The following is a 13823-nucleotide window of genomic DNA, read 5'->3' as shown; positions in this document are numbered from 1 at the left end:
AAACCGCATGCAGTATTCCAAGCACTTTGGAGCGCATTCGGTCACCCATTGAAATCTCCCCACCCACCCCGCCAAACAAAAGCTCAACTCACCGTATTCCAGCAGATAAGGTGATTGGTTTCGGGATCTTCAACCAGAGTCCACAACTTAGTAAGAAACGCTGGCACATTGCTGGTGTAACCGTCCATAGCAAGGGCTGCGGATGAGTCCTGCATGCTGCCGCAACTCACAAAAACTAACTCACACACCATCGTGGGGTTTTTTTGTTTTTTTTTGCAACAATGCCCCCACCCCCCACCCCTTCCTCTCTTTTGCATAGATCAGAAGGGAAAAAAGAGCCATTTAGTGTCCCAGGCAGAGCTGAGAAAACACCCCTTTTCCCCATAGGGGTCCTATCAGCAGAGGCATTGGCTCAGCTCCCAAAACACATCACAATATGCAGACACGGCTAATGGGGGTTGGGGGGGGGGAAACGACACGGCGACAATACTCTGAGCGAAAGCTCCCTGCTTTCAACTGCACAATGCCATGAAAAAAGATGCAACATCATGCAAAGAGAATACATGGTGCTTGCACAAACACAGGTGGTCAGCAAATCATGGGGGGGGGGGAGAGAGAGAGAGAGAGAGAGAGAGAAGAGGAAATGGGAATACCTACTCACTCACTCACTCTTTTTTTTTTTTTTATTTGATTTATATGCCGCCCTTCTCCGGAGACTCAGGGCAGCTTACAATGCGCTAAGCAATAACCTTCATCCTTTTGTATATTTATACAAAGTCAGCTTATTGCCCCCACAATCTGGGTCCTCATTTTACCTACCTTAGAAAGGATGGAAGGCTGAGTCAACCTTGAGCCTGGAGAGATTCAAACCTGCAGTAATTGCAGGCAGCTGGTCTTAATAACAGGGTGCTTTAGACCACTGTACTACCAAGGCTCTTTTTAAGACTCTCTTTTTAAGACACTCTTTTTAAGACACTCTTGTGCTTACACAGCCGGCAGGAGAGAAGTGAAAATCAGTCTCTGCGCCTAGCTAGCCCCTTCAGGTGGGCTGCATTAATTTGTTCCGGGCGGTTTCTGGACCACCTTTTCATCTGATAAAACCCTGAAGGCGTTGGTGACGTAGGGCAGCTAAGCCAAGGAACAATGGCATCATCAGGAGAGAAACCTGCTACCTGTCAGAATAAACGAAGGGCAGCTGTAGAAGAGAAGATTTGTAGCTGGGGTTGAAATGAGGGGCCCTCTCTGAGCCTGAGGTGCTTCCTTGCAGACGTTCCATTACCCAACTAGGTAACATCATCAGTGCTAGAAGCGAGTGGGGTTTGCAGAGAGGAGGAGGAGGAATGTGGGGTCCTTGGTGCTCTCTGAGCTTGCTTGCAGAAATCTCATTATCCAACTATGTAACATGATCTGTGCTAGAAGGGAGTGGGGTTTGCGTGGAGGAGCTGGAGGAGGAGGAGGAGGAGGAGGAAGACTGTGGGGTTTGGTGCTCTGAGCTTGGTTGTTTTCTTGCAGACATTTCATTACCCAACTAGCTAACATCATCAGTGCTGGAAAGAGTGGAGTTTGTGGGAGGGAGAAGAGGAGGAGGACCGTGGGGCTCTTGGTGCTCTCGGGTTCAGTGGTGGGTTTCTCCTGGTTCGGTCCAGTTCAGCCGAGCCGGTAGTGGTGACGATATGACGTCACTGAACCGGTTCTCCCCCCCACCGCCCTCCCACCCCCCCACGTTATTCTTACCTTTTATTTGGTCCCACCCCCAATCTATTGCTGCCTCCTGAGTCCCAGCTGATGACTAGAGGGAAAAAAACTGTTTATTCAAAGGGCCGCCCTACAGCTGATCAGTGTTAAAAGCAAACAAATGAGTCGGGTCGTAAGTGCGAGGACTGGTCGTAAGTGCGAGGACCTTCCAGAAATGACTCTGACCAGCTAGCCACGCCCACCTAATCACATGACCTCCAAGCCACACCCACAAAATAAGCCACGCCCACTACCGAACCGGTAGTAAAAAAATTTAGAACCCACCCCTGCTCGGGTTCTTGCAGATGTTTCATTACCCAACTAGTTAATATCATCAGTGCTAGAAAGGAGGAGGAGGTGGGGGGGGAGGGGGAGGAGGAAAACCGAAGACGTAAAATTGTGCTCATGTGACCACAAGAATGCTTCAACTAGGTATAAAGGTGAGTCAGTTGCCAAGTGCCTGAAAAACTGCAGAGACGGTACAGTGAGTGGAATCAGGTCATAAGTACCTTTTTTAGGGGGGGGGAGTGGGGTGTTCGTCCTACCTTGAGTGGTTGCTAAGCAACTGGTCATTAAGCAAGGACTACCCGCGCATCTCCAGAAAGAACTTTAGTTTCAATGCCATTAAAAACAGAATGCCCAAAAAAATTTTCCATTTTGGAAACAGTAGTTTTTTACATCCTGGGAGAAACCACAAGTCAGCAGCAAAATCTAGAGATGCTCAGAAGTTACTTAAAACTTTTGAGACAACAGGCTTCGGCATCTCTAACTACATGGACCTACATGACCCCCCAAAAAAGTTATTTTTTTTTAATTATCCAGGCAAAGATTTAAGGGAGCAGCAAGACCATTATAAACTGTTCGGTATATGCAAATCTTTATTGTGAATCACAAGTGACCATGGTGTTTACCAAATTAACAAGAAAATATTAAAATCTGCAGCTGAATTAGAATCCAGAATGCAGAGTAAACCTAATCAGGCGTTGTCCCCAAGAATTCTGTGCTCTTCCTTCTGTGATGTGACTGTGCATAGAGAGAGATTATTATTATTATTATTTTTAAAAAAGCAAAGATCCTTTATGAACGTTCCTGGATCAGGCGATTTATAAAATGGATCTGTGCAGCAATATCAAAATAAAAGAAAGCAATTTACCGGTATATATATATATATTAAAAAGCCATAAAAAAACAATTTTATATAAATTGTTCACTCTGGGGGAAGAAAGTGCATCCGTACTCCCTTTTACGTCCCAAATCGTGGTTGCATTTATGCTTCAGAACCAGGGGGGATATTCACCTGGTACCTTGTGCCAAAGTTAAGGGCACAATATTGGTAACATAGAAGACAAGAGTGTGGTGGACAGCGTGTAGTTCCTCAAGTGAGGGCAGTGCAAGAGAAACGCGTCCACCACGGCTTGGCTAACCACGCAGTAGCAATGCACCTCCTTCAGGCACCCGCACTTCTTGGCCAACTCGATCAGGGAGGAGTTGACAGTATCTGAAGCGGCCGTGTAAAGGATGAGCCTCTCCACTGTCTGGCTGTAGCAGTTGGCGATCAGCCTCAGCTGATCCGTCACGTAAGGAAGGTAATTGAACTGCAGGGACTTCATGGGAATGCTAGCCTTCAGGACGCCGGAGACCTTGGTGGGGTCCACCATGGCGGCGAATTCAAAGTTCACCCGGAACTGGGGGTGTCTCTTGCTCATCGCGGCCCAACATTCTTCGGGAATGTGCTTCTCCAGACCTCCGTACAAAACATCCAGACATTGGAACGGTCCCCTGTTGGGTTTCACCAGTTCTTGGAACAGGCCCTCCGACAGGCTGGTGTAATAGACACCTAAAACCGTCAGTTTCGGGCAAATCCGCGCCACCTCCACGATGGTCTCCGGTTTCAGGATGATGACTCCAGGAGCTCGGTTGTTGATCAGGAAGGTGCGAAGGTTTGGGTTCTTGGAAGCCAGGAGAAGCACCGTGCCGTTGTCCAGGATGAAGGGCATTTGCCGAAAGTCGACGTGTTGCAGATCGATGTTATGGTTGCATTGGCAAAGCAGGCGGACGCTTTGCAGGAGGTCTTGGCCAGAGTAGAAGTAAGGACTCAACCCCTGGCAGATAATGTGCAGCGCCCGCAGCTTGACTCTCTTATGGGCCAGCATGTCCATGATTTGGGTGGCAAGTCTTCGGTTTAACTCCAAGTACTGGTTCAGTACAATCTTCAGGTGTCTGATATGGACCAGGTACGGGTGTAACGTCCTAAATATGCAGGCCTCCTCTTCCTCTTCGAAGTCAAAACTGAAAGGATGGGGTGTGGGAGGGACAAAGAAACCTTAATGAGGCCACCTAGCAAGCTCCCCGAAACAGAACAGTGGAGGTCCTTGCAACCTCGTTTACAGATTATCCTCGACTTACAACCATTTGGTTTGGTGACCGTTCAAAGCAAAAACAGCACCGACGTACGGCTGTTGTTCAAGCTTGCAACCGTCGCAGTATCCCCCGTGGTCACACGATCAAAAATTTGGACGCTTGGCAACTGGCGTGTACTTATGACGGTTGCAACGTCCCGGGGTCACGTGATCCTCTTTTGCGACCTTGTGGCAAGCAAAGTGAAAGGGGAAACCCAGATTCACTTAACGGCTGGGGCTAATTGTGGAGAGCTTTGTTGTTATAGAAATGGCTCGTTTATAAAGGTAAAGGTTCCCCTCGCACATATGTGCTAGTGCCGTGATGGCGAACCTATGGCACGTGTGCCACAGGTGGCATGCGGAGCCATATCTGTGGGCACACGAGCGTTGTCCTAGCTCAGCTCCAGCGCACATATGTGCACCGGCCAGCTGATTTTCGGGCGTTCCGGGCTGACCAGAAGTCGGGAAATGGCCTGTTTCCGGCCTCCGGAGGGCCTCCGGGGAGGTGAGAAAGGCCATTTTTGCCCTCCCCAGGCTCCTAGAAAGCCTCTGGAGCCTGGGGAGAGCAAAAAACGGGCCTTCCAGTCCCACCTGACTTTGGGAAACAAGCCATTTCCAGCCTCCAGAGGGCCTCCGGTGGGGTAGGGAAAGTCATTTTCACCCACCTAGAAAGCCTCTGGAGCCTGGGAAGGGCGAAAAATAGGCCTATTGGGCCCACTTTGCCATTGCGTGCCAAAAGCATGGGGACCCTGGGGGGGGGGTCATGTGAGCATGTGCGGGAAGGCGGGGGCATTGAATTATGGGTGTGGCCATGTGCACGTGCGACCCTCCCCCACTCCCCCCGCTTTTAGCACACGACGGCAAAAAGGTTAGCCATCACTGTGCTAGTCGTTCCCGAATCTAGGGGGTGGTGCTCATCTCCGTTACAAAGCTGAAGAGCCAGCGCTGTCCAAAGACGTCTCCGTGGTCATGTGGCCGGCATGACTCAATGCCAAAAGTGCATGGTGGTAGTCCCTGTTTTTCTACTTGCATTTTTTACCTGCTTTCGAACTGCTAGGTTGGCAGAAGCTGGGACAAGGAATGGGAGCTCACCCCGTTATGCGGCACTAGGGATTCAAACTGCTGAACTGCCGACCTTTCGATCAACGAGCTCAGCATCTTAGCCACTGAGCCACCGCGCCCCTCTTAGGCTAGTTTATATTACTATGTAAAAATAAAACCAATTGGAAGTCAATGCCTTTCCTTTCTCTTTTCCATTTTCTCTACGTTTTTCCCTTCCCTTTTCCCTCCTTTATTTCCCTACTATTTTCTTTGTATTTTTGTATTATTTTATATTTTATTTTGTACATTTTTATATTATAAATTATAATTAGTTTATTATGAAGTATTTTTATATATTTTATATCATAATTAAAAAAAAGGATTGGGAACAACTGTGGCAAGAAAGCTTGCAAAATGGGCCAAAACTCACTTAAGTGTCTTGCTTAGCAACAGAAATGTTGGGCTCAGTTGTGGTCGTAAATCAAGGACTATCTGTACAGGCGGTCTTTGACTTAACAGCTTGTTTAGTGACCGTTCAAAGTTACAACAGCACTGAAAAAAGTGACTTGTGACCATTTTTCATACTTATGACCATTGCAGCATCCTCAGGGTCACGTGATTTACAGTTGGATGCTTGACAACGGATTCACATTTACAATGGTGGCAGTGTCCTGGGGTCACGTGATCCCCTTTGGTGACTTTCTGGCAAGCAAAGACAATGGGGATAGCCAGATTCACTTAACAACCGTGTGACTAATTTAACAATGGCAGGGATTCACTTAACACATGTGACAAGAAAAGTCATGAAGTCGGACAAACTCACTTAACAAATGTTTCACTTAGCAACATTAATTCTGGGCTCAAAATTGTGGTCGTACCTTGAGAGCTACCTGTACATTTAAAAGGACCTTGGCCAGTGGTGGGTTGCTACCGGTTCTCCCCAGTTCTTGCGAACCGGTAGTGGAAATTTTGAGTAGTTCGGAGAACCGATAAATACCATCTCTGCCTGGCCACGGCCCCAATCTATTCGCTGCCTCCCGAGTCCCAGCTGATCGGCTAGAAGGAAAAAAATCAGGGCTCACTTGACAAAGAAGAGGAGAAAAAAAAACACAAGACATCGTCGCTTTAAATTGAGAAGCCAAGAAGCCTCCCAACTGATCAGCTAGAACCGATCCGCTCCTTGTAAACCGCTTGGTGGTGGTAGATTGGCAACTGAGGCCAAGCTGCCTGAAAGCGGTTTCCGGTGCTCTCAGTGGTGGCAGAGCAGCAAAAAATTGTTTAAACTCTTGCCGCAGTGCATCAAAGGGCTGCCCTACAGCTGATCAGCGGTAAAAGGCAGTGTGGTGGTAGACCAATGCGCTCCAAAAACAAATGGGTAGACCGGAACGGCTCTGCAAGCAGTTAAAAGCCTGGTAGACCAGTACCTCTGCTAAATCCTAAAGAATTGTTTGGTCAAAAAGTCACAGTGACTCTGAGATAATCGGACAATGGCTTAAAGCCAGATCTGCTAGAGATGTTTCTCTCAGGCTGACTGAGTCAAAACTGGGCCCGAGAGGAAGGAACAAGGGGCGTGGTCAAAAAACTATGACTCCCCTTGACGTGACATTGAGTTGACCACACCTACCCAGTCACATGACCATCAAGCCATGCCCACTGGCACATGACCATCAAGCCACGCCCACAAAATAAGCCACGCCCACAGAACCAGTAGTAAAAAAATTTAGAACCCATCCCTGACCCTGGCATACAGGTGCTCCTTGACTTGCGACCATTTGTTTAGCCACTGAATTATAACAGCCCTGAAAAAAGAGACTTCAGATCAATCCTCACACTTATAGCTATGTCACAGCATTCCCACCATCCTTCGACGCAAATTCGGGCACTTGGAAAAGCAGCATGGATTGATGAGAATTGTTAGAGTTTCGGGGTCCTTTTAATCACCATTTGTACCTTCTCAGATGGCTTTCCACAAGCAGAGAGGATGGGGAAAGCCATACAGGTATAGTCCTCGACTTGCGACCACGATTGAGACCAAACTTTTTGTTGTTAAGTGAGACATTTATTAAGTGACTTTTTGCCCCGATTTTTCTTGCCACCGTCAAGTAAATCGTTGCAGTAGGTAAGTTAGCAAACTGGTTGTGAAGTGAATCTGGCTTCCACATTGACCTTTTGCTTGTCACAAGGGAGCACAAAGTGATCATGTGACCAGAGGGCATGGCAACCCATCGTAAGTATGAACCAGTTGCCTGGCATCTGAATTTTGATCATGTGATCTTGATGGCAACTGAGGAAAACGGTCCTAAGTTACGTTTTTCAGTGCCGTTAGTAACTCTGAACGGTCACTAAAACTGTTGTAAGTCAGGGACAACCTGTATTCGCTTAACAACCGGGCCACTCACTTAACAACTACAGTGAGTCCCTTAACCACCATGGCAATAAAAAGGTTGCAAAATCAGCATGGCTCACTGAACCAATCGCCTTGCTTAGAAATGGAAATTCTGGCCCCGTTGTGGTTGCAAGTCGAGAATTATCTGTAGTGCAAACCTTCTCCTCTCTCGTACTACTTATAGCAGTGACTTTAGCCCCAAAATATTAGAGACCATCCTGATGGACTGGAATACACATTTTTATTGGCTTGGTAACTGGGCCTTCTCCAGAAGACAATTATTCTATAAACAGGCAGTTTTAGAAGAGGGGGTCAAATTATTCTCCAAAACACCAGAAGGCAAGGCAAGAAACAATGGATGGAAACTAACCAAGGAGAGAAGCAACCTAGAATGAAGGGGAAACTTCTATTCCTAGCTTCACAGAAGTAAACCATGGTTTACCGAGCATGCTAAGCCTGGTAAGACCACACCTGGAATATTGCAACCAATTTTGGTCGCCATAATAAAAAAAAGATGTTGAGAATTTGGAAAAAGTTCAGAGAAGAGCAACTAAAATGATCGAAGGCCTGGAAACTAAAACATACCAAGAACGCTTGCAGGATTTGGGTTTGGCTAGTCCAGGGGTCTGCAACCTTAAACACTCAAAGAGCCATTTGGACCCATTTCCCACAGAAAAGAAAACACCGGGAGCCACAAAACCCTTCCCGTGCCTGACTATCTCTTGAGCAGCCACAAAACTAGCCTATAAAGTTGAATTAAACGTTCTGTTTTCTTCTGAACCTTTTCTTTTCTTGGATTTATCCATGGTTGGCCTACCAGGGTTTGAAAAGCTCAATAAATTGCGTGCAGGCGGGTATCGCACATTGGCGGTTGTGACACATATTTTGAGTGACAGGGAGCCACAGCAGAGGGGTGAAAGAGTCACATGCGGCTCCAGAGCCGCAGGTTGCTGACCCCTGGGCTAGTCTAAAGAAAAGAAGAATTAAGGACGACATGAAAGCAGTATTCCAGTATTTGAGGAGCTGTCACAAAGCAGAGGGGTTCAATTTTCTTCTCCAAAGCACCTGCAGGCAGGACAAGAAACAATGGATGGAAACTAATCCAAGAGAGAAGCAACCTGGAATTAAGGAGAAACTTCCCAACAGGGAAGACAATTAACCAGTGGAACAGCTGGCCTCCAGAAGTTGTGGGCACTGCAATACTCAAGGTTTTTAAGAAGAGACTAGACAGCCACTTGTCTGAGATTGTATAGGTTCTTCTGCTTGAGCAGAGGGCTGGACTAGAAGACCTCCAAGGTCCCTTCCAGGCAGTGGTGGGATTCAAGTAATTTAACAACCGGTTCTCTGCCCTCATGATTTCTTCCAACAACCAGTTTGCCAAACTGCTCAGAAAGTTAACAACCGGTTCCCCCGAAGTGGTGCGAACCGGCTGAATCCCACCACTGCTTCCAGCTCTATTCTATTCCAATTTCTACAATTACACCCATGCACTCATTACTATTACAAATATGCCTCCAATCTAACCATAATACACTGGAGGTTTTTAAGAAGAGATTGGACAGCCATTTGTCTGAAATGTTATAGAGTTTCCTGCCAGAGCAGGGGGTTGGACTAGAAGACCTCCAAGGTCCCTTCCAATTCTGTTTTTTTTTTTCCCGTTATAATACATTCCGTAAAGGCAGCAGTAGACCAATAAAACCGAACACAGCCTTTTCTAACACTAGATTCATTCCCAGGACCATTTTTTCCTACTGCACTGGGTGTCACTACACAGGAAGCCATCATGTATGTTACTTGCTGGAAGTTGGCCTGTTGTGTGAACCCCCGTTTCTGTGGTTTGTAAGCCTTCATTTATGGCTCAAGATCTTTTGCAAGATCTTTGTGGTCTGTTTGAGAAACCTAAGACAGACAAAAGAAATAGCAGCTGAACAAGGTCTGAATTACACGATATAAACAATTGCCCTACATCTGGATGACAATGTCTGTTTGGTCCTGAGACAGATGCCAATCTTCTTGGAAGAAACCAATCATGGATGATCTTATCCATGCTAGGCTTAGATGAAGCCTGAAGGAAGCTCACGCAGAAAATTTTAGATCTTGATTTATTGAGAGAATTTGACGTTTCTCACCTCTGCCCCTAACATCTTACACACTTTCACAATTCTCCAATTTTTTTTAGCCCCACCTCACAGGGGGCCTTTACTTTAGCACATCTGGATGCTCAGCCCCCCCAAGTTGGGTGTCACGGTTCCGACGGAGGCCCTAATTAAATCATGAGCCTTGAGCCAAGCTTCAAAAGAAAACCAGTTATTTATTAGGAGCTTCATGTCCCCACGTTCCAAGTGAAGCCAACTCTGACCCCACGTAATTTACGGCCCAGACTTGACCCTGTTACCCCCCTCCCCCAGGGTGTGTCATCAGTCACATTCTCCAATGGAGCAATTTTGCGGGTTGTAGAGATCACTCCCCTCCGGCCACTGTGGATAACCCTGGGAGACAGCCTTGAAAGAGATATGTTTGGAATGTGCTTTTGTTTTTGACTGCCGTGCTACTTCGCCGTTTTCCCATCCCCCTTGCCTATGGCAACTCGAGAGCAGGCCAGGGATGCTTTGCGAGTTGACATTGGGCAGATACTGGTAGTCCTTGATTTATGACTACTTCTGGGACCAGAATTTCCATCACTAAGCAAGGAAAATTTAAATTCAAAATTACAACAACAACAACAATGGAAAAAGTGACTTTGGGCCGCTCCTTCCACTTACAACTATTGAAACATCCTCGAGATCAGACGATCAAAATTCAGGCACTTGGCAACCAGCATGTAATTATAATGGTTGTAGCATCTCAGTTAAATGATCATCATTTGCAACCTTCCCAGCTGGCTTCCACCAAGCACACCATTAGCCAACTTTGTTTAACCACCATGTGATTCACCTAATTGCTACAGTAGTGGCCAAAATTGTGGAAACCTTTTGGGAAAAGTGTATTTTTGAGGTTTGATGGCTAATAACACCACTTTTTTTGGGAGTTTCAAAATAATCCTATTCCACTGCTGGAACAGCCTGGGAATAGCCCAGACCTTCACCCAATTGAAAATCTATGGAGCCAACTAAAGAAACTTGTTTGTCAGAAGCAACTCAGCAATAAAACCCAGTTAATAGAAGCCATCGTTTCATCTTGGTTTCACATTAGAACAGCTGCAGAACTCAAAGACTTGGTTCACTCCATGGGAAGATGTTGTAAGGCCGTAATTCATGCTAAAGGTTACCCAACTAAGGATTGACATGGTGATAATTTCTGTATATCTCGTTTTTTTCTATGGTGATAATTTCTGTGTATCTCCTTTTTTCTACCTGTTTCACTTTTCTTCTCTATACTGTAACTGCTATTCTAATAGCAAATCCTCCATAAAAGTGATTGCATTACATTCTTGATTAAATTATCTTTCCATTGATATATAATTTTATGGTACTACTCCCCCCCAAAAAAGAAGTGATGTTATTAGGCAGTTTTAGAAAATACACTTTTCCCAAAAGGTTTCCACAAGTTTGGCCGCTACTATATAAGTGATACGTTTAACAACTATGACAAAAAAAGTTTGTTAAATTGGACTTAAGTCACTTGACCGCATTGCTTAGTAAATACTGGTCCCAATTGTGGTTGCAAGTCTATTTGTACAGGTAGTCCTCAACTTTCAACAGTTCATTTAGTGACTTTTCAAAGTTACAACGGCACTGAAAAATGTGACTTATGACCGTTTTTCAGAGTTAGGACCTTTGCAGCATCCCAATGATCATGTGATCAAAATTCAGATGTTTGCCAACTGACTCACATTTATGACAGTTGCAGTGTCCCAAGGTTACGTGATTCCCCTTTTGTGGCCTTCTGGCAAGCAAAGTCAGTAGGGAAGCCAGATTCACTTAACAACTTTATTATGTTCCAATAAAAATAATATTGTGCTTCAATGGAATGGGAATGGAATGGAGAAGAGAAGAGAAGAGAAGAATGGAATAAGAATGGAGTAGAGTAGAATAGAGGAATAGAGGAAAGTTAAGTTACATTAAGAAATAGAATAGAATAGAATAGAATAGAATAAAATAGAATAGAATAGAACAGAACAGAACAGAACAGAACAGAACAGAACAGAACAGAACAGAACAGGAGTAACAGAAAGAATGGAGTGGAGTGGAGTGAAGTGGAATGGAATGGAATATAGAAAAGAAGAGAATATAGAATAGAATAAGAATAGAGTAGAGTAGAGTAGAGTAGAGTAGAGTAGAGGAATAGAATAGAGGAATAGAATAGAGGAATAGAGGAAAGGACTAGAGGAAAGTTAAGTTAAGTTAAGTTAAGTTAAGTTAAGTTAAGGAATAGAATAGAATAAAATAGAATAGAATAGAATAGAATAGAATAGAATAGAATAGAATAGAACAGAACAGAACAGAACAGAACAGAACAGAACAGAACAGAACAGAACAGAACAGAACAGGAGTAACAGAAAGAATGGAGTGGAGTGGAGTGAAGTGGAATGGAATGGAATATAGAAAAGAAGAGAATATAGAATAGAATAAGAATAGAGTAGAGTAGAGTAGAGTAGAGTAGAGTAGAGGAATAGAATAGAGGAATAGAATAGAGGAATAGAGGAAAGGACTAGAGGAAAGTTAAGTTAAGTTAAGTTAAGTTAAGTTAAGGAATAGAATAGAATAGAATAGAATAGAATAGAATAGAATAGAATAGAATAGAATAGAATAGAATAGAATAGAATAGAATAGAATAGAATAGAATAGAATAGAATAGAACAGAACAGAACAGAATAATAGCATGGCATGGCATGACATAGGAGTCCATCTTCTAGTCCAGCTCCCTGCTCAAGCAGGAAATGGTCTCTAGATATTGGTATTTGACTTATATGTTATTGTGTTTTACTAATCCGGGTGAAATGTTAATCTATATTGCTAGTCTGTGTATGACATGCCACACGCTAAATAAATAGTGATTTCGCACATTGTGCTGGGCAGTAGGCTCATGATCCCTAAAGACTGATCCATGCCACATGACCAAACCAAATTGAGGGCTTAACGTGAAGCCTGAGCTCCAGCCAATGGCATATGCCATTCCCTGGACAACAGTAGCCTCTTCTTACCTAAGTTCTGTAAAACTCCAAGCCGCAGAGGAAGCCACAGCCGCAGCCCATCTCTTGCACACGTGTAAAACCGTGTATCTGTCTCTAACCGAGAGGAAGGAAAAGACACCGGCCATAATTTCTTCGGGCATGTAGTTCCAAAGATCGTCAATCTCGTTAGACATCCTCCGAGCCTCGAGGACGACTCCCTGCAAAATTAAGCCCAACCCCCAAAACAAGAAAGGAAAAGTCCATCAGCAAAAATTTTAAAAAGGGGATAGAGCAGTGATGGCGAATCTTTTCAGCACCGAGTGCCCAAACCAGAACACGCGTGCATGTGTGTGCACGTGCCAGAGCGCCGGAAACATGAAGATCAGCTGGCCGGCGCACACATGCCTGTTTTGGGGCCGTTTTCAGGGTGTTTTGGGGGGCGTTTTCAGGCCAAAAACAGGCCTGAAAACAGCCTAAAAAACAGCCGGGAAACAGCCGGGAAAATGGCCTGTTTTGGGGCTGTTTTCAGGCCGTTTTGGGGGGCGTTCTCAGGCCAAAAACAGGCCTGAAAACAGCCCCAAAACAGCTGGAAAACAGCCTAGAAAATGGCCTGCAAAATGGCCTGTTTTGGGGCCGTTTTCAGGCTGTTTTGGGGGCCGTTTTCAGGCGTTTTCCGGGCTGTTTTCCAGCTGTTTTTTGGGCTATTTTCAGGCCTGTTTTTAGCTTGAAAACACCCTCCAAAACAGCCTGAAAACCCCCGAAACAGCCCCAAAACAGGCCATTTTCCAGGCTGTTTTCCGGGCTGTTTTCCAGCTGTTTTTGGGCCGTTTTAAGGCCTGTTTTTGGCCTGAGAACGCCCCCCAAAACCGCCGGAAAACAGCCCGGAAAACGGCTGGAAAATGGCCTGTTTTGGGGCCGTTTTCAAGCCGTTTTTCAGTGCTCCGGCACCAGCGAAGACCAGCTAGTAGGCGTGCCAGACACCAGGAAAGCAGCTAATGATGGTGCGTGTGCCCACAGAGAGGGCTCTGGGTGCCACCTCTGGCACACATGCCATAGGTTCGCCATTTACGGGGAGAGAGTTTCATTTCTAAGCATTTCACTCTAGGGCGGGAGTGTCAAAACTCGATTTCATTGAGGACCGCATCAGGGT

The 13823-nt window shown here is 45.5% G+C and overlaps 2 protein-coding genes across 3 annotated transcripts in view; both read right to left on the bottom strand.

Moving 5' to 3' along the window:
* Positions 1 to 443, bottom strand: part of HSF4 (heat shock transcription factor 4) — a 47909-nt gene extending 47466 nt beyond the window's left edge. For both annotated transcript variants that reach the window (XM_060695080.2, XM_087877000.1), the window contains exon 1: positions 93 to 443. In XM_060695080.2, coding sequence (XP_060551063.2) covers positions 93 to 317 — 225 coding nt within the window. In that variant the 5' untranslated portion in view covers positions 318 to 443. The remainder of the gene's footprint in view (positions 1 to 92) is intronic.
* A 2511-nt stretch (positions 444 to 2954) lies between these two features.
* LOC117670324 (F-box/LRR-repeat protein 8-like) lies at positions 2955 to 12875 on the bottom strand. The gene is made up of 2 exons (XM_034425391.2): positions 12704 to 12875; positions 2955 to 4023 (listed from the first exon to the last, which is right to left on the bottom strand). The coding sequence occupies exons 1-2, from the start codon at positions 12865 to 12867 to the stop codon at positions 3051 to 3053; spliced, it is 1137 nt and encodes a 378-aa protein (XP_034281282.1). The 5' UTR covers positions 12868 to 12875; the 3' UTR covers positions 2955 to 3050.
* Between the last annotated feature and the right edge of the window lie 948 nt (positions 12876 to 13823).

Source organism: Pantherophis guttatus, chromosome 11 (genome assembly GCF_059756535.1).
Source record: "Pantherophis guttatus breed Tessera chromosome 11, ASM5975653v1, whole genome shotgun sequence".
NCBI classification, from domain to species: domain Eukaryota; kingdom Metazoa; phylum Chordata; class Lepidosauria; order Squamata; family Colubridae; genus Pantherophis; species Pantherophis guttatus.
Note: the sequence above shows the minus strand (reverse complement) of the source record. Positions and strands in the feature narration are given on the sequence as shown.

What these genes read in the sequence shown, in the direction of transcription:
- LOC117670324 (XM_034425391.2), bottom strand. Translation starts at nt 12,867, where the DNA reads ATGTCTAACGAGATTGACGATCTTTGGAACTACATGCCCGAAGAAATT. An exon ending in TGGAGTTTTACAGAACTTAG is followed by an intron (nt 4,024 to 12,703) that starts GTAAGAAGAGGC and finishes CCATCCTTTCAG; the next exon opens with TTTTGACTTCGAAGAGGAAG.